This window comes from Mesocricetus auratus, unplaced genomic scaffold, assembly GCF_017639785.1.
Source record: "Mesocricetus auratus isolate SY011 unplaced genomic scaffold, BCM_Maur_2.0 Super-Scaffold_100676, whole genome shotgun sequence".
NCBI classification, from domain to species: Eukaryota; Metazoa; Chordata; class Mammalia; order Rodentia; family Cricetidae; genus Mesocricetus; species Mesocricetus auratus.
Genome location: NW_024429266.1, coordinates 91065450 through 91086282, shown reverse-complemented (window position 1 = coordinate 91086282; position 20833 = coordinate 91065450). Strand labels below are relative to the sequence as shown.

The 20833-nt window shown below is 43.1% G+C and overlaps 1 protein-coding gene across 6 annotated transcripts in view; it reads right to left on the bottom strand.

Annotated features, from left to right (window-relative positions):
• The window catches only part of Gtf2a1l (general transcription factor IIA subunit 1 like), a 38863-nt gene that overhangs the window by 9427 nt on the left and 8603 nt on the right, over nucleotides 1-20833 (bottom strand). For 3 of the 6 annotated variants that reach the window (XM_005077285.3, XM_021231327.2, XM_040737880.1), the window contains 3 exons: nucleotides 15323-15378; nucleotides 12822-12906; nucleotides 7727-8316 (listed from right to left, as the gene is read on the bottom strand). In XM_005077285.3, coding sequence (XP_005077342.2) covers nucleotides 7727-8316; nucleotides 12822-12906; nucleotides 15323-15378 — 731 coding nt within the window. The remainder of the gene's footprint in view (nucleotides 1-7726; nucleotides 8317-12821; nucleotides 12907-15322; nucleotides 15379-20833) is intronic. The other 3 variants (XM_040737882.1, XM_021231329.2, XM_021231328.2) reach the window with 2 other exon arrangements.

The window sequence follows — 20833 nt, the reverse complement described above, 5'->3', positions numbered from 1 at the left end:
CAGCACCATGTCCAAAAGTAACTTGGAGGAGGGTAAAGTTTTTTGGCCTCCCACTCTCAAGTCAGTCCATCACGGAGGGAAGCCAGCGCAGGAGCCCACATAGGAGTAAAAACATGGAGGAATGAATGCTGCTTAATCACTTCCTTTCCCTGGCTTGCTCAGCTACCTTCCTTACACAGCCCGGCCCACCTGCCTAGGGACAGCATCACCCACAGTGGGCTGGGCCTGTGTACATCAGCTAGCAATAAGAACCTGCCCCACATCCCTCCCAACAGGTCAGTGCAGGTGATTCCTCAACTGTGGTTCCCTCTTCCAAGGTAACTCCAGTTTGTGTTAAGAGGACAATAACAAACTGGCACAGAGACACAAAGGACCTCTCCATTCAACGAAAGCAGTTTTCTCAGGTCACAACAACAGTCACTAAGGTTAATTAATTTAGGATGCAAGACAAATTCAGAAAAAATCATAATAAAGCATCTTTTATAATCACAATACTAGAAATAATTGTGAATAAAGTTACAAAATAAGGAACTTAGAATGAACAGCAGAAATGCATAACTAGAACATGATAGCAAAAACTAGAAAGTCTATGATAGATATCAATTAAACATCAAACTTTCAAACCCAATGGGTTAAAAGAAGAAATTACAAGATCTTAAGATCTTAAATGAAAGAATAATTCAGTATGGAGCACATACTCATAAGCCTGGCATTCAGCAGGCTGAGGAAGGAGGATTATCAGTTCAAGGATTGCCAGGCTGTGCTCCCAATAAATAAACAACAAATTTTAAAATAAAGGACACACATTCCAAGCTTACAGGTCCTAGAAGGGAAATTTAAAGTTGTAAATACTCATATTTAAAAGACCGATTTCAAATTAACAACATAACCAAATACCTTCCAGAATGGTGGTGATGGTGGTGGTGTGGATCCAGGTTTTCAGAAGTAATAAGGAACATAAATGAAACAGAAAATGGGGAAAGAGGAAAGAAAAACCAGTGAAACCAAAAGTTGGTTCTTCAAACAGATTGATGAAATGGATGTCTCTTAATCTAGACTGAAGAAGAGAAAAAGAAGATTCATGTTCCCCAAATCCTAAGTAAAACAAGATACATCACTACCGTCCTTACAGACACACGGAGCCTTCAGAGAATGCTAAGAGCACTTTTACACCAACACAGCAAGAAGCCTAGGGGGGCTGGAGAGGTGGCTCAGCTGTTAAAAGCATAGGTTGCTCTTCCCCATTCACAGCACCCATGCTGGGCAGCTCACAAACACCTGTAACTCCAACTCCAGGGCACCTGACACCTTCTTCCGGCCTCCACAGCTGCCCGCAGTCATGTGCACAGATACATACATGTACATACACGGTATTCAAAGTAAGTCTTTAAAGAACACAGAGAAGTAGGTGAAACAGACAAGCTCTGGAGACCCAGCCCTACCGAGACTGAATATGAAGAATAGACACTCTGAAGAGACTATGGTTGTCAATTCTCCCCTTGCATGTCTAGAGTTGACACAGCCCAAAAGAAATCCCAGAAGCTTGGTTTCAGGTTTTTGTTGTTTTGTTTTGAATTAACAAGCTGACTGCTGCATTTATATGGAAATGCAGAGGAATCAGAATAGCCAAAATGATTTTGAAAAAGAGCAAATTTGAAGGACCCTTTCTCTGATGCCCAGCTTACTTTAAGATCACTACAATAAAGATAAAGTGGTACTGGTGAAAAGCAAATAGGCATGGATCGAGTAGAGGGCAATACAGGGCAATTAAAATTGAAGATGAGGCAGGGCAGTGGTGGCGCACGCCTTTAATCCCAGCACTCCGGAGGCAGAGGCAGGCGGATCTCTGTGAGTTCGAGGCCTGGCTGGACCAACAGCCTCCAAAATAATACAGAGAAATCCTGTCTCGTAAAACCAAAAAAAAAAAATTTGAAGATGAACAGTTCCAGAGAGCCAACATGCTTTACACGAGCTTTTCAGATATTTATTCATGGCCCTGTTATAAAGGGAAAATATTGATCCAACCCCAGCTACACAAATTCCAAAACTAGGAAACAACCCAAATGTCCTACTGGTAAACTAGTAAATATTCATACAATGGATATGCTATTGCATGCACCAGCATAGGGTAATCTCAAACATACTGCCAAGCTGCACACTGCATAACTCCAGTTGATTGCCATTCTGGAAAAGGCAACTTCCTGTTGAAGGAAAACAGATCCAGTGAAGGACTTTGGGGACTGGGGTCAGAGGGAAGGCACTGACTACAAATGCACAAAGGGAGTCTTGGGAGTAAGGCAAAAGTTCTCTAGCACACTTGTATTTCCTTTGTGTCACTGCCTATGTTTGTCAAAGTTCACACTCTACACCAAAAGAGGGGAATTTTATTGTATTTAGGTTACACCTCAATGAATCTGACTTTTTAAAAGGGAGTTACTGAGTCAGTCCTAGTCTTGAATCACATGTGGCTTTTCATTTCAACAGCAAAAAGAAAACCTTAAGCTACAGATACCTCTTGTACAAAATGAACTGAAATGTGTCCTACAGGACTTTGTTAAATGAGTTCCCAGCTTACTAAGTAAAATGATAAATTCCAGGACTAGGCTGGGGAGCTGGCTTGGTAGGTAAGAGCACTTGCTGAGTTCATATCCTTAGCATCCTTCGGAAAGCCAGGTGTGGCTACTCGAGCCTTTAACGTCAAGCTAAGTGGAGGAACAGTTCACTGACTAGGCAGTTAGCTGAAAAACCATGAGCTCTCAGTTTAGTGAGGCCCTGTTTGAAGGGGGGCAAGACATAGACAGACAGAAGGACACCAGACATCCTCCTCCAGCCTTCCCATGGCTGTGTGCAACATCCATAACACCCTCTTCTCCCCTACCCAGTCTGACCCCCACCAATCTCTTCACCTCTCTCTCCCTCCCCTTCCCACCCTCTTTCCCTCCCTCCCTGTCCCTTCTTCTCTATCCCTCTCTCTAGGACTCTTCCAACCGAATTAAAATAAGATCCTGTTCTTCTTAAACTAAGGAAGTTCTTTTTTACTCAGAGAGAAAAGGAATATTGCAAACTCAAATTTCTTATCAATAACTTCAATAGTCTTTTTTTTTATTTCTAACTTCCGTCTTCAGAAGCAAACATTGGGAGTTCACGTAGCTGTGCTAGCTCTGGTGTCCTCCTGGCTGGACAACCAAAAGAGTCAATAATGTTCAACAGCATTCATAATGAACGCTGAAGGACCATGCATAGGAAGATTCGAGTATTTCACAAAGCCAACAATCCACCAATAAATCTTCCAGGAGAGATGTTATGAAGGGGCTGTCCTTCCCTCCCCAAAAGAGCAAACATCTCCCTAGACATTAAACGCTGCTCTTCAGAAACCTAGAAAAATCCTGCACAAAGGAGAATATAAACTTTGTCTACATTTTTGAGATACATGTATTTTTTTTTAAAAAAAAGGCAATACTTCAAAACTGTGTCTCAAAAGCCTTTGAGCTTTATGTCAGCCGACAAGACTTCTTCTGGAGTTACTGGCTTTGGCCTAGAAGAAATGCAGGCCACATGCTGAAGCCCACAGCATGGGCTCTACTGAAGCAGAGAAACCCTGACTTGTGGGTCCTCAGACGCAGCATTAGTGTGCAGGGTCTCAAACCCTGCCATGCACTGCTACAAAGATGCCAGTCTCCAGCTTGAAAAGAAAAACCAGTCTCACAGCATAGGGATTGCTAATGATGTCAGTGTGAGGATAGAAATTAAAATCAGATGCCAGCTGCCCTCAGAAGCAACTGGCATTTTTACCCTGTTGAATGTTAAAGGAATGTCAGTGCCAGTTCTTCCGTGAATCCTGTGTGAGCATGGGAAATGTCAGCAGTTCTGCTGCAGACGATGGAATGAGGAGGGGTGGCTACTTCAGCCTCCTTCTGCACAGCAAACCAGCTGCTCAACAGCCAAGATCTTCCACTCCACGGAGATGTCTAAAATGAGTGTGGGTTTTGTGGCTAGGTACTACAACATCAAATAAGACAATGCTTTGCCAACTCCGGCTTTCAACCATTACAATCTAAGAAATAACTATGTTATTCCAGTGGCAGATAAGGCAGAACTTCAAAATACAGGGTAATAAACACACAGCATAAGACTTCAACACCCCTCCCCATCTTCAACCTGGATTATGTACAATCCAGTTGTCCACAGGGGCAAAACAAAGAATCTCTTATACTTAACAGAAAGTTAATCTAGATCAATCACAAAATGCATCAAAAACTAACTAATACAGCATGGAATACTTTAGTATATTTGGTGAGTATGAAAAAAATGTTCAAACAGTTTTCCTTATTAGATGGGATTTCAAGAGAGATTTAAAACCTGTTCGGGGTCTGTGAGATGACTTAGCAGGTAAAAATCTTTGCTGCTGCAAACCCTAATGGCCCAAGTTAGAGCCCCCGGAGCTCATAAAAAATGTCAGAGGCAGTGGTGCACATCTGTGACCCTAACATTCCGATGACAATATGAGAGGTGGGGCTGGGGTTGTCTGCCAGAAGCTAAAGTGCCAGGTAGCCTGGCATACACAGCCTGCCACAGAAACCCGCCTCAGCACACTGAGAACTGGCTCCTTAAAGTCGTCCTCTGACCTGCATTCATACACTATGGTTTGCACAACTGTCCACACACACACACACACACATACACACACACACACACACACACACACAACGGTGAATAATGTTAATATTTTCAGGAAAAGACCTATAAAATTAAAATCAAGAGAATCGGTCATCTTTGGTGTCACCAATAAAATAGTAGGCGTAAGAGGAAGAGTATCTAACAAAGTGGCCGGGAAGCAATGGTCCATGCACACATTGGAAGGCACTGTAGCTTGCCGTTCATGGTTTGGGGGAGATGGTGATGCGCTGAGCAACAGAAGGACAGGGACGGCTTCACTGTACACAGGTCTCTAGAAGCCAGGAGATGATGTAGCATCAGCTAATGTGCAGCCTCCAGCATGCTCCAGGCAGCATGAGCTGAGCACCTCCAGCTCTGTCCACCAACCACCACCACCCTGCACGACACACCAACCACAAGGCAGACCCACACGAGTCGGGAGCTTGCTATTGGTCCTGAAGCCAAGCCCTGTCTCCATGTCTCCTCTGGTCATTCTCAACATTATAAGAGTGCATTACACCCAAGGTTACAAGCTGTCCCTGGGTTACAGAAACAAACATGGCCTGCTTATAAGTAGTCTAGCTAGAATTTTAACCTATTATGCTTCTAAGTGACCCTTAAACTATCATCGATTAATATCCCTGAACTAAGCTACTTTCTCCTATCAGAAAAAAAATACATCACAACAGCTAGTAGAGCAGACTAAATCCTTGATCATCACACCTCAAATATGCAAGGATAATACAAAATCCAAGACGAAAATATCTCCAAAATTACTAAAGGAAGAAAGCATAGCTCTCTCTCTTAGTTACTTCTACCTCAAAACCAAATATCAAGTTTTGCCTGTATTTAGTTCCTACACGATGTGTGCTATGTGAAAAATACAAGAAAAATACCAAACTCGCATTCTAATGTTAACTTTTTATACCAGAATGTAATAAAACCTTCTAAAAGGCGTGGAACAAGTGTCACGAAACATCAGAAATGTTTTAAAAACAGAACAAGTTGTTCCTCACAGTCATCAGTTTAAACTCTCAAGATAGATTAGAATACTTCAGGTTCAGTCCACAGCTGTTCCATCATCCCCCACAGCTGTCCCATCATCCCCCACAGCTGTCCCATCATCCCCCACAGCTGTCCCATCATCCCCCACAGCTGTCCCATCATCCCCCACAGCTGTCCCATCATCCCCACAGCTGTCCCATCATCCCCCACAGCTGTCCCATCATCCCCCACAGCTGTCCCATCATCCCCCACAGCTGTCCCATCATCCCCACAGCTGTCCCATCATCCCCCACAGCTGTCCCATCATCCCCCACAGCTGTCCCATCATCCCCCACAGCTGTCCCATCATCCCCCACAGCTGTCCCATCATCCTCCACAGCTGTCCCATCATCCCCCACAGCTGTCCCATCATCCTCCATCATTGTCCCCATCATCCTCCATCATTGTCCCCATCATCCTCCATCACTGTCCCCATCATCTTCCACAGCCGTCCCATCATCCTCCACCGCTGTCCCCATCATCCTCCACCGCTGTCCCCATCATCCTCCACCGCTGTCCCCATCATCCTCCACCGCTGTCCCCATCATCCTCCACCGCTGTCCCCATCATCCTCCACAGCCGTCCCATCATCCTCCATCGCTGTCCCCATCATCCTCCACAGCTGTCTCCATCATCCTCCATCATTGTCCCCATCATCCTCCATCACTGTCCCATCATCCTCTATCATTGTCTCCATCATCCTCCACAGCTGTCCCATCATCCTCCACAGCTGTCCCCATCATCCTCCACCGCTGTCCCCATCATCCTCCACCGCTGTCCCCATCATCCTCCACAGCCGTCCCATCATCCTCCATCGCTGTCTCCATCATCCTCCATCATTGTCCCCATCATCCTCCATCACTGTCCCATCATCCTCCATCATTGTCCCCATCATCCTCCATCACTGTCCCATCATCCTCCATCACTGTCCCCATCATCCTCCATCATTGTCCCCATCATCCTCCATCACTGTCCCCATCATCCTCCATCACTGTCCCCATCATCCTCCATCACTGTCCCCATCATCCTCCATCACTGTCCCCATCATCCTCCATCACTGTCCCCATCATCCTCCATCACTGTCCCCATCATCCTCCATCACTGTCCCCATCATCCTCCATCACTGTCCCCATCATCCTCCATCATTGTCTCCATCATCCTCCATCACTGTCCCCATCATCCTCCATCATTGTCCCCATCATCCTCCATCATTGTCTCCATCATCCCCCACAGCTGTCGCCATCATCCTCCACTGCTGTCCCATCATCCTCCACAGCTGTCCCCATCATCCTCCACAGCTGTCCCCATCATCCTCCATCATTGTCTCCATCATCCCCCACAGCTGTCCCCATCATCCTCCACCGCTGTCCCCATCATCCTCCCAGCTTGGAAGGTAGACAGTGAGGATGCAGCTTGGCACTTGCCTAGCATCCACCAGGCCCCAGGTGAGACCTTAACATAAGAGACAAAGACGAGAGGAAAGGAAGGAGGGACCGGGGAAGCCAAGAAAGGAAGGAGAGGGAAAGGAAGATGGGGGTAAGGGAGAGAACAAGACGAGAAGTCAGGGGAAAGGAAAAGAGAAATTTTAAACATTCTGAGGATGAAATGGCGGGTGGTACTTAATTGTCCACTCTGCAGACTGGGAGTTGGGCTAGGGGATCAGTCCTCTATTGTCTTAGCGCAATGTTTCATTTTCTATATAACACAAACCGAATAAATGGAATTAGCTGTAAGAGTTTATGTTTGTAAAGAGAAAACAATACTGTCTTGGATTTTAATATATTATTAATTCTTTAAGAATTTCATATCATATTTTTATGATACTCGCCTCCCGCTTCTTCCCCTAAGTCAAAATGACATGTGAAACTCACCATGGCACCACAAAGAAAGAAAAAGAATTTTCTATGGGAAAAACAAAGCATACACAGTTCTGACTCATCTTCCACCTCAAAAGAAAAACCTAGAAGATCTAACCACAGGCCACCGTCTGTATCCTAACACCAAGCCGCTGAACAGAGAACCCTACCTTCTCTGACGCAGGGAGGCTGCTGGGCTCCTCGGTTTTCCTCGGTTGCTTTGTGGGGTCATATCCATACATCCTGTCTTTGAGGCCTTGAAGCTGTGTGTCGAGCATGTGGTGGTGGAGAGGGCCCTGGGGGCCCGGGGGGAAAGGACCACCGTGAAGATTCTGAGTCATGTTTGCAGAGACACCGAGCACGGGCTCCAGGCCAGGCTCTGTCAGGGTGACATGAGGAGCAAACCCCACACCTGGAAGGCTGATGTACTGAGGGTTATCCTGCGGCCTCAGCAGAGTTTCGGGCAACGTCTTAGGCTCGCTTGCCGGGAGACTGCGCCTCTCGGTGGTCGCGTTGTCCAAGGGTTTCCTGTCCACCGGGGCGGCGTGCACAATGGTGGGCTGTAGGAGCAGAGGCTCCATTCTGTGGGATTTCTCGGGAGTCGCTTGCAGAGAGCACGGGTGCAGTGGAGGAATGCTGCTCTGCACCATCGAAGGCGGCCCAAGCTGCTGCAGGACCTGCGGAAACGGGTGCTGGAAGACGTCTGGTCTCCCCGAAGTCTGTGTCACCATGACCGGTACATTGACTTTGTAAAGGTGACCTTGAGAGGGAGAAAACAAGATGGCAGGTATAACACAGCTCTCTTCCAGTGGGTGTGTGCCCTGTGTGCTGTGCGCTCACAGACAAGGGCATCAGTGTCCCGTGCTGTCACTCATTCTTTCAGGCAGGACCTAGGCTGGTAACCGGAAAGTCCCATGATCCTCCCTCCGGTCCTTGCTCTGCACACCGCTGGCTTTTCCACAAGAGATGGGGATTCGAACTCAGGTCCTGAGGCTTGCTGTGTAAGCACTCTTACCCCTGCTGTCTCCTAAACCCAGGAAAGACCCCGCTGAAATTATTGTACCTTTAACTAATGAGGAAATTTCCTCCTTATGGAAGGATAATGAGTATTGGCAAATAGCTTGCAGTGACTTTTTGGGAAGTATTAGCAATAACTATCCCAAAACAGAGAGAATCAAATTCATAAAGAAAACAATTTGGATTCTTCCGCGTATCGTGAAGCAAACACCTGTTTCTGGAGTTCTTACCTTCTACACGGATGCAAACAAATCAGGTAAGGCAGGATATAAATCAGGAAATATAAGTAAAGTAGTTCAAAGCCCTTGCAACTCTGTACAAAAGGCAGAGTTATATGCCATTCTCATGGTACTTAAAGACTTTACAGAGCCTCTCAATATAGTCACGGATTCTCAGTATGCAAAGGGAGTGGTCTTGCACATTGAGACTGCAGAATTTGTTCCTGATGGCACAGAATTAACCTCATTGTTTTTACAATTACAGGAAACCATCAGAAACAGGACTCATCCTATATATATAACACACATCAGATCCCATACAGGTCTGCCAGGTCCTCTGGCACAAGGCAATGATGAAATTGATCGTTTATTAATAGGCAATGTGTTGGAAGCTTCAGAATTTCATAAGAAACAGCATGTTAACAGCAAAGGTTTAAAGAAGGATTTTTCTATCACCTGGCAACAAGCCAAAGAAATAGTAAGAAATTGCCCCACTTGCTCATTCTACAATCAAACTCCATTACCAGCAGGTTGTAATCCTAAAGGTATTCACAGAAATGAACTTTGGCAAATGGATGTTTTTCACTTCCCAGAATTTGGCAGTTTGAAATATGTACACCATACCATAGACACGTTCTCAGGCTTCCAATGGGCTACTGCCCTCAGCTTTGAGAAAGCTGATTCTGTTATTACACACCTCTTAGAGATGATGGCTGTTATGGGTATACTTGCAAAAATAAAAATTGACAATGCTCCAGCATATGTCTCCAGTAAATTGGAACAACTTTTCAAATATTATAATATAGAACATGTAACTGGCATACCTTACAATCCAACAGGACAAGCAGTGGTTCAAAGATCTAATGGCACCTTAAAAGAAATGCTTCATAAACAGACAGGGGGAACAAAGACCCCCAAACACAGGTTACATAATGCTTTACTAACGTTGAATTTTCTTAATGCTAATGAAAAAGGACAAACTCCAGCAAAAAGACACTGGACTACAGAAAAGACTTCTAAACTGAACCAACCGGTGTATTTTAAGGACGTTATGACTTTAGTCTGGAAACCAGGAAGGGGTTTTGGTTTTGTTTCCACAGGAGAAGAAAAACTTTGGGTTCCATCAAAATTAATCAAGATTCGATCAGAACAGAAGACATCTCAGGAGGAGGAAGATAACAGCTCATCTACAAAATCATATTCTACCATGGGTAAAGTGACCTCATAAAAGGAAAGAGAAGTGTTTTGTTTTTTGTCTTCACAGGTAAACTCAGCAAAGAATACTGGACGTATGGATTCCTGAAGAAGAATGAATAGCTACCCTGAGGACCATCAAGCAAATAATAACTCACTGTGTGGTATCAAAGTCTAAATCTCTCTATATTTTTATAATACCCTTTTATCTTTGTTTCTTCATATGCTTTAGTCCCACTCATTTAACTGAAGCTGGCTTCGGAGTTGGATTGGCTCTCCTACTCTAAATTCAAGCATATTATTTAAATAAAATTCAGAATTTCTGTATTATATCAAAGAGCCATTGATATAAGACAGAAGAAAATAAAATTAGGGACTGTTATGTGTGGATTTCTTTTTCTGAAAAGTCTAATTTCCTTCATGTTTACCATCTTCTCTATTGCCACCTTTTCCAGTAGGCATGCATATAAAAGTTAAAAACTTTCTTTGTTAACATTAATGCTTGAGTTTTCCAGAGAACAAGGGATTTCCTGACAGCAATCTTCAACTGCTTCGGAAAGAGAATGAGGATCCACTTCCTCAACTCCACCTGATTCGACTGGAGGCATCTGAACTGCCCCACATCATTGACTCCACCTGACAAGCACTATCCTGAAACTGGCTTGAAACTACATCACTCTACACAACTCCGGACCAAGGAACTGAAACAGCACATCTTCTACAATCTGGCCAGAGCTTCAAGATAAGAGCTTCAATCAACACTAGAACCCCAGTCAGGAACTTCAATCAAGCATCTCCTGCCAAACAGAGATTGATCTACTGAAGATTTTGTTACACTAACATTTTCTTCTCACAGGTCCCCATGAGATTGCCATCGTCCCATCTCAGCAGGAAGTAGTTTTGAGAATTCCATGCCCCCTCTCCCTACTATTGATATTATAGGATAGTTTACATCTATTAGTGTTAGTTTTCAATTATTTCAGAGTTGGGACTGGAAGGAGGTGTTCAGACTTGGGTGTTTCTTTCAGATAAGCTTAGGTTTGGATGGGATAGATGTTTGAGGCGTTTTGTTCATTGACACAGTTGTTTTAAGTTTATCCTTTTTAGACTAAAAAAGGAATTATAGGGGAAACTTAGTACTCTGCCATTAACCATGTGGCGTATTAGAGGTGCACACAGATGAGGTCATAAAAGGATGGTTTACCGCACCGCTAACCACACCCACTTTAGGCGTGACTAAAGACGTATACAGACATAGGCGGTGAACTACGTCACTAGCCAGGCCCAATTTGGGCATGGCTAGGGGTGTGTACGGAGGAAGGAATAAAAGACTGAGCAGCAGAACCTCTCGCCCTCTTTTCGGCCTTCGGTTTGGTGCTGTCACTCTCTGCCTCATTCCTTCAGGCAGGGGCGAGGCTGGTAACCGGAAAGTCCTTGCTCTGCACACCGCTGGCTTTTCCACAAGAGATGGGGATTCGAACTCAGGTCCTGAGGTTTGCTGTGTAAGCACTCTTACCCCTGCTGTCTCCTCAACCCAGGAAAGAGAATTCTATTTTATTACAATGTATGAATTGATATATGAATAAGTTAATAGTGATTGTCTCTAGGAATTCTTTTAAGATACTTTGTTTTCTGCAATAAATATCCATTACTTTAAAAAAATAGGTTTTTTTTTTTAACACTAGCCTTTCCCCCCTATTTTTAACTAACATGTTTTGGTCTTATGTGCCACCCATGTTTAATCCATGAGTCTCTTCTATTTGAAAAATGGTTGTTATTGATGAACAATGGAATTTTAACACGCAATCATGGAAACGTATTTCCTGTACTTAAGATTTGCATCAAATAAAGCCCCTTCCCCCTCTTTCCTTTGAAATAACACTCAGAAGGAACTTATATTTTAGCAGTGACTTATAAACTTAAACTTCACAGCAACCCAAATAAGTTTGCACATTTTTTCAAACCAAGAGAAGGTCCTGGGAGCCTGGCCCTTCTACTAAGCGGCGAACTGCAGAGGAGGAAAGCAGGCAGAGGTTGGTCAGCCTTGGTTAGCACTAAGAAAGCAGAGACGCACGCTCTCACTGTATATTTGCCAAAACTGAGGTGAATGAGCCAGCAAGCTGTCTCAGAAGATACAAGCCCCAGAACTTACATGGTGGTAGGAAAAAACCAACACACACAGGTGTCCTCTGACCGCCACACTTATCTCCACCCCGCAAACACACAAATAAATAAACATAATTTTAACTTTTTATTGATTCTTAAGACTTCTTGGGTATGAGTGTTGTGCTGCATGTGTTTAAGTGCACCACGTGCATGCAGTACTCATGGAGGTCAGAAGAGGGCGCCAGATCCCCTGGACATGGCTGTCAACTACCCGATGGATGCTGGGAACTGGGCCCAGGTCCTCTGGAAGAACAAGTGCTCTTCACCACTGAGTCATCTCTCCAGCCCCTAATTTAATGTTTTTTTATTAAAAACAATAAAATTAAGCTAGCTAATTTGAATTGAACTTGAGTACATACAAAGTCTCTAATTCGTAGGAGAACTGAGAATGAGCCGCAGGGCAGGCCCAGCTCAGGGTCGTCTATTCAGTGCACTGCCTTCCTAACAACCACAACTGCTACTTACTTTTTACTTTAAAATTTTTAGTAGAGGTTCCTATCACCTCTAACATACAATTTACTAAAAGTCATGAAACATTTCTGGAAGTTGGGGGGGGGTAAAGGGTTGATGCAATCAAAATACATGAGACATTCTCAAAGAATAAATATTTTTACAAGATCACATAACTTAATGGCCATGCTAAAATGACTACCCTTATGCTAGCTCTCACCAGATGTAGTCTGCAAGGTCACACCTGCTGGGACGTGGACCGGATAGCCAGGAAAGGTGAAGCTTGCACCACAGCTGGAGGTATTCTAGACATAACAAGTATTTATTAGAAAGTTACAAAAGGACCAGAATTGTATCTTTTACCACACTACCATAGAGAGTCAAAAATATGATTCTCTAGAGGACCCTAGTTTGACTACACTTAACATTTAAGGCTGGGGCTGGACAGATGGCTCAGGGCTCTAGGGCACTAGATGCTCTTCCAGAGGACCCAGGTTCAATTCCCAGCATCCACATGGTGGCTCACAATTGTCTGTAACTCTAGTTCCAGGGGATCTTGTACCCTCACACAGACAAATGTGCACATACAATAAAAAATAAACAAACATTCAAGGCTAAGTTCTCTGACTAAACAGCATGCTAACATTTGGTTCAAACTGTTGCATCATGAGAAATTCCGCTGCAGCGGTTAGCCATGAGGCCAGTAAATCGTAACGACTAGAAGGGACACCCTCCCGCCACACTGGTCCAGCGCCCAGCGGTGCCTGGACCACTGATTCTCAAGGGGCCAAATGTGAGTCACAAATGCTTGCAAGGATCTTTCAAACTCTAAATTGACCCTTAGTTGCATTTTAAGTACATATAATAGTGCATCTATAATGTATAATTTTATATTAAACTTAGAGTCTCTAAAAACCACTAGATCTAGACAAAGAAACTTTGTCTATCAGCTCTGCAAAAATATAAGAGATAAGTATGAACAAGAGTTCCTGAAAAGGCCAGATCACTGTCAAAGATTCTGCACACTGACTGTCTGGTTAGAACTTCATCACCGTAAAGAGTTGGAATGTTGCAGATTGAGAGGCAGCATTATTTTGGAATTTGTTTAGTCCTCATAACAGCCATGTATAACCCACCTATGTATCTGATCTAACATCCTCTGACAGTTTGAACCTTTGTAATCTATAAGAAGACCATTAGCTTCCCCAACCCAGAGGCCAAGAATGTCTTCAAATACCTCTACAACCTACAACAGAGATGTCTCTTCTCTTCTGTAACCTACCTGCCTGATGTCCTGTTCATGAATTTGCTAAATACATTGACTGTGTCTTTTGTTCTGTGACTATCAATGGTCACATAAACACATCATTCATGGCAGTTTGAACCCATGTTCTCAGGCTATGGTCATTCTCTCCCCTTAAACAAAAGCTATGTTCTGCCTTAGCATAAGTAACATGTTGTGGATGTGGTGCAAAAAACACATTGCTTTTCTCAGACTAATATTTATATAGAGTGCATGCTGACTGGAACAACTCTTTGGAAGGACAATTTTGCAAATGTCAAAATGAAAATCACATGTGACTATTGTCTCAGAAATTCAATTTCTAGGAATTTACCTGGTTATTTGTCTCACAAAAAGACATATACAAATATAACCAATAAAGTTCTATATTAGAAAATGGGAAAAAGAAAACTAGAAAATTTCCAACAATGAAATATTGCTTAACTACTATGGTAGATCTTACTTTACTAGCAAAGAGAGTTAATTTACTAGCAAAGAAAATGACCATGGGAAGAAGGAAGGAAAAAATAAGGAAAGAGGACGGAAGTGACAAAGGGAGGAAAGGGAGACGGGGAACAAAATGACAGAAACAGTAAATTTAGCAATTCTACTGCACACCCTAAAAGATGATACAGCATTCAGGAAGTAAGTTAGTGATTCCATTTTAAATAATTACAAGTGTCTTTTGGGAATAGACTTTCAGGGTTTGCTTTATGAATTTGTTTTTATACAGAATAATATTTCTGTAATCAAGGAAAAAGATGTTTCTGTAAATCTCAAAGACTGAGCTGTTCCATTGGTCTCTCTTGAGAACAGAGCCATTCTGGAGAAAACCGTCATAGGGTGTTATCTTAATAGATAAAGGCAAATGGCTAGCCAGCTAAGACCCTGGAAAGGCAATCCACGGACCTAAAGACAGTGTGAAATAGTTCCTGGTCTATGACCATCAGTGCCATGGAAGAGAAGGAAATGTGGAAAGTTTTCCTCTCAACTAAAAGCTGCTTGATTTTCTGTAAATACATATAATTTTATTACCTGTCTCCAAATCCTAGAGATGGAAAACAATTCTTCTTCACCCAAGTAAAAACAAGCATGCAAAATATTCCACTTAAATAGGATGAAAACCTACCAGATAACTCTACTCTTGATGAAAAGAAAATCAGGGAAAACGATAAATCCTTCAGAGGCACCAGGTATGTACCTACACTGCACATTAAATCCCCACATACTATAGTTTTAGGAATGCCCTAACCCCGGTGAGGCTGAGGACCAGGATAAGGGAGATGCATTTGCTGCAAGGTTCCTGGGGTTTTCCAAGGCATAGAAAACACTGCTGACCCCTCTGGTTTTCCACGTCTCTTCCTACTCAAGGCGAGGTCTGGGAACCACACCTGTGCTCAACCTTCTGCCAGCCCTCGGTGAAGGGACAAGCTACATACCAGGTCTTCTGGTGTAAAACTTGGGAGAGGTCTACCAGCAGGGATCAGCAACGCTGCTGCATGGAGAACAAGACGGGGTGCAGCCATTAGAACTCACCTCTTTACACGGCCACATGCAGATATTCGTATGTTTAATATACATTTTATTGAAATTAATTTTTTTCTACAAAATATTCTGATCACAGTCGATGTTAAGTTATTTTTTAAAAACATATTCTCAATGAGTCATGTTAGGTCAAGTTAAATTCTAAACTTAATGGCTCCGTCTGAGGGGGGAAGTATTGAAGTATATTTTTCCTAGCAATTTTAGAGACTTTACAACTCAATTACCTTAAGTTATCAAAGCCAAATCTCTCATTAAAATAAAACAGACTGCACTTCAGAAATCCATAATGCAGCATGCAGATTGTCTTTGATACTCAGGGAAGCTCTAACTCTCCGTGACAACTTTTCACCAGGGAAAGAATAATATCAGAACATGCATATGAGATGATACTATTGATAAAAAAGCACATAAGCTGAGACAAACACCAACAACAAATAAGAAAATGTGGTAAGTGGGTGGTTAAGAGCATGTGCTACTCCTCCTCCCTAAGACCTGAGTCCTATTCCTCCACCCTCTCAGGTGGCTCGCCTGTAACTCCAGCTCCACAGGGAGTTGCTGTGTGGGTACCTGCACTCATGTACACATACATACTCACATACAGACACAGACACATCATTTAAAAATGTTTAAGAAGAAAATGCGGTACACGTACTCGATGAAATTTTAAAAGAAAAAAATGAAATCATGGCATTTGCAGGAAATGCTTAGAGCTGAAAGGCCTGCCATGCAGAGGGACAGATAGTTTGTGATTCCTATCATGTGAAACCTGGATTTAAAACTTGTGGGTGTGCGTGCACATGGCTGTGAGATGTATGTCTGTGTGATGACACTAGAAGGGGGACGGTGACTGAGGAAGAAGAGAGCTTCGTGGGGAAGGGGAAGAGGGGACAATAGAACATGTGACATGAAACAGAAGCCAGGACTACGATGAGGGAAAGGGAACCAGCAGAAAACAAGGGGAGCAGGAGAGGACAGAGGGAGAGGAGTGAGTTACAACGAAGAATATTCACACACACACACACACACACACACACATGTCATAATAAAGCTTGCTGCTTGGCATGCTAATTTACAAATAATTTATAAAATCAATGCCATTTTGCCTTTAAGAAAGCAGGAGATGTTTAGCATGCTTATGCAGTCAGGTGTGTGTTGAGTGTGATGTTAAAGCTGGCTCTTTTTCACATACTGCACTCGGGAAAATTGCTCCAAGGTCTGTTTCCTATGCTAGAACGGCTCTATCACACACACAACAAATAACCCAATAGAGCACTTTTTTCAGAGCTAACCATCCTCCCCACGTTAAACAGAAGTGAGGCTATGGACCGATGGTTAATGAAGCACACAGTTATTTTTAGCCTCTACTCATCTATGGCTTTGCTTATTGCAGGCATTCTACTAGAAAAGCCAAATGAGGAAGAGCTGGAGTGGCAGGAACTCAGTGGCATTAGTCATAATTAGCTGGGGTGAGCGACATCTGAGCTGCTCCAGCTTAAGCCCCGCCACAGAGGATACAAAACTGTTCTAAGAAAACCCAGCAGCGACCCTGCTCTACTAAGCCCTTGTAAGAAATCCTAAAGGACAATCCTCCATATTTAAGGAAGTCAAGCAAAGCTATAAGAACTGCTAACACTTCTTCAAGGACATCAGAATAAACGCCAGAACTGACTGGTCCGGAAAGATCTGTACAAACCAACCCACTTAATTTTAATATTAGGTTCCCAAGTTCTATGGTTAAACTTGTCTGACAATTTAAAATATTCAACCTTGTTTCACAACCAAGTAACTTTTCATTAAATATGTATCTTAACTCAAATGAAGTATTATAATTTCAGATTCCATAGATGTGTTCTAGGAACATTAAATTCAAAGCAGTACATTTTTATAATAGTAGCAAGAACTCAATTCTACAAGTATAATATAAAAATTTTCAACATAATAATCTGATTTAACACTATTTAAATTAGAAAATACCTTTCCCCAATCCACAACCAAAAACTCGGATACATGATAGCATTTGCTTTACATACAATTCCTGATCTCCTTTTGAGTCTATACAAATCTTAATATGTGAGCCACATGTCTTAGTGAGGGTTTCTATTGCTGTGATAAACACCATGACCAAAGCAATTTGGGGAGGAAAGGGTATATTTGTCTTACACTTCAACATCACTGTTCATCACTGAAGGAAGTCAGGACAGCAAATCAAACAAGACAGGAACCTGAAGGCAGGAGTCGATCCAGAGGCCATGGAGGGGTGGCTGCTTACTGGCTTGTTCTCCATGGCTTTCTCAGCCTGCTTTCTTATAGAACCCTAGACTACATGCCCAGGGATGACCCCACCCACCATGGGTTTGGCCCTCCCCCATCAATCACTAATTGAGGAAATTCCCTACAGGCTTGCCTGCAGCCTGATCTTATGGATGTATTTTCTCAATTGAGGCCCCGCCTCTCCAATGGCTCTAGCTGTGTCAAGTTGACATAAACTAGCCAGCATACCACACAATTTAAAAATTCAACATCTGGCCATTTCCTTCTTGAGCACAAGGGTGTGTCCTGATGATGTAAATGAATCAGTACCCTAAGTCACCAAAAGGGCCAGTGTGGGCATTTGCTCCAGTTAAAGTTCACAGATGGTGTTTACATTTGTTCCTCCTGCAGTTTAGGAGTTAGAATCTCAAAGAGAGACCCCACCACTTGAGCAGGGCACCAGGGTTAATGCACACTGGACACAGGTGTTGTGCATGTACATGGACACAATGTGATGCTTCGACTGCTACATGTTAGTTTAAAAATGCAGTAAATTAAGATACAAGACTCCATACACACCAGCAAGAAAGAACATCAAGGGTCAGGTGGCTTCGTGGTTGAATTCAATCATTCAAATGAGAATTAATGTCAAGTCTCCTATGGAGCAACATACAAAAAAGATGATACCACAACCAAGGAGCATCTACACTTGACATGGAAGAACAAGTTAACATCTGCAAGTCAATGTGATATGTAACGTGAGCAGAAAGGAAGGAAAAACATGCATCAGCTCAATCAATATAGAAAATGTGCTTGGCTGGGGAGTGGTGATGGTGCACACCTTTAGTCTCCGCACTCAGGAGACAGAGGCAGGCAGATCTCTTGAGTTCAAAGCCAGCCTGGTCTACAGAGCGAGTTCCAGGTCAGACAGGGCTCTACAGTGAAACCCTGTCCCAAAAAAACCAAAAGAAACAAAAGTAAGGAAAAAGCAAAGAAAATGTGTTTGACAAAGTCTTCATTTTAACATTTCGTGTGTGCGTGTGTGTGAGTGTGTGCATGAGTGTGTGCGTGATTGTGTGTGTGTGTGTGTGTGTTCCTGCATCTCACAGAATACATGTAGAGGTCAGAAAATCACTTATGGATGACTGTCCTCTCATTCCACCACATGGATTCCAGGGATTGAACTCAGGCCATAAGCTTTGGCGGCAACCACCCTGACCTGGTCAGCCCTCTATGTCCTTTCTTGATTAAAGGAAACAAAAAGATGCCAGCCAGATGGCTCAGCAGGAACAGTACTGGCCGCACAACCCTGACTACCTGAGTTGGCCAGCAGAACCCACCCACATAAAAAGTCAGATGTGGTAGCATGAATCTGTAATCCTGGAACCCTTGTAGCAAGAGGAGAGGTGGAGACAAAAAAATAACAACAACAAGAATCCACAAGCTCAGAGGAAAGTAAGCCTGAAGTACATAGCATGTCAGAAACAAGTGAGTCTCTGCCTTGGGTAGAAGAGAAGCAACCTGAAACTTGTCTTCTGACATGCACACACACACATCAAGGAACACATACACATCAATGAACACACACACACATCAAGGAACACACACACATCAAGGAAACCCCCCCCCTCTCTCTCATACCTGTACACCTTGTATACTGGGTAGACAGCATGGGACTGACCCAGACCCCCTGAATGTGGGTGTCAGTAAGGAGGCCTAGGTAATCTATGGGGTCTTGGGTAGTATTTATTCCTGGTGTACAAATAGATTTCGGCTACCCATCCCACAATGAGGGATGCTTTCTCAGCCTGGACTGTGGGAGGGCCCAGGCCCTGTCCTGGATGAAATAACAGACTCTGGAGATCCACCATGGAGGGCCTCACCCTCCCTGGGGATCGGAATGGAGATGGAGTGGGGGCCTGGGGGGCCTGGTGGGGAGAGTGGGGGAGAGAGAGGGAACCGGGATTGACATGTGAAATAAGCTTGTTTCTAACTTAAATTTAAAAAAGGAAGAGAAAAAAAGATATTTCCTTATAAAAATTTCACCTCATTGAATAGGTGTTCAGACTTCTACTTATGAACAATTATACTCAATATAATTAATTCATTAATTATAGTGCAGCTATAGTATGCCAAGTACAAAAAAAAGTGAAATTTTACAACTCAACACCTTGCAAATAAAGGGCATTTTCCAAGACACAGAAGACTATGGGGCTGGAGAAATGGCCCAACACCAAGAGTGCTTGCTGCTCTTCCTAAGGAGTTCAGTTCCCAGCACCCACATCAGGAGGCTGTCTACCACCAGTAACTCAACCTCCGGACAATCCTGCACCTCTTCTGACCTCCAGAGATACCTGCGCCTCTTCTGACCTCCAGAGATACCTGCACTCACATGCACATCCTCACACAGACATACGTATACACACAATGAAAAATAAACAGTACATTGTTTAATGACTACGAAAACCTACAGCTGACATCATTAACAGGGGGATCTAAAAGCTTTTCCTCAGCAGGGCCCCCCCCCCTGCATACCTTTAATCCCAGCACTGGGGAGGCAGAAGCAGACAGATCTCTGTGAGTTGGAGACCAAGCCTGGTCTACCGAGCAAGTTCCAGGACAGGTTCCAAAACAATACAGAGAAACCCTGTCTCGAAAAAGCAAAACAAAAAAACAAACAAACAAAAAAAGCGTTTCCTCCAAGATCTGCCACTAAGTAAGGGACCAACTCTTACAGCATCTGTTCAATAGTGAACTAGACATTCTAACATTATAGAAGAAAAAGACATTAAAAAACACCAAACATGTGAATGCAAAATTATCTCTATTTGCAAATGATATGAACCTATGTGCAGAAACAACAGAGTCCACAGAAGAATTAATAAGTGAGTCTGGAAAAGTTTTAAATTCAAACCAATCTTTAAAAGTTAGTTGTTTTTCTGAATAAAAACAACCCATCTGAAATAGAAATCATCTAAAAAAAAAGCAAAATACTAATGAATAAATGCAATCAAGAAGGTAAAAGATAATAAAAATAATAATAAATAAAAGATGATAAAAATGTTTTTTAAAATGAAATTGAAGAAGATGAGCATGGTGGCATGTGCCTAAAATCCCTTCACTCAGAAGACTGAGGCAGGAGGATGACAAGTTTG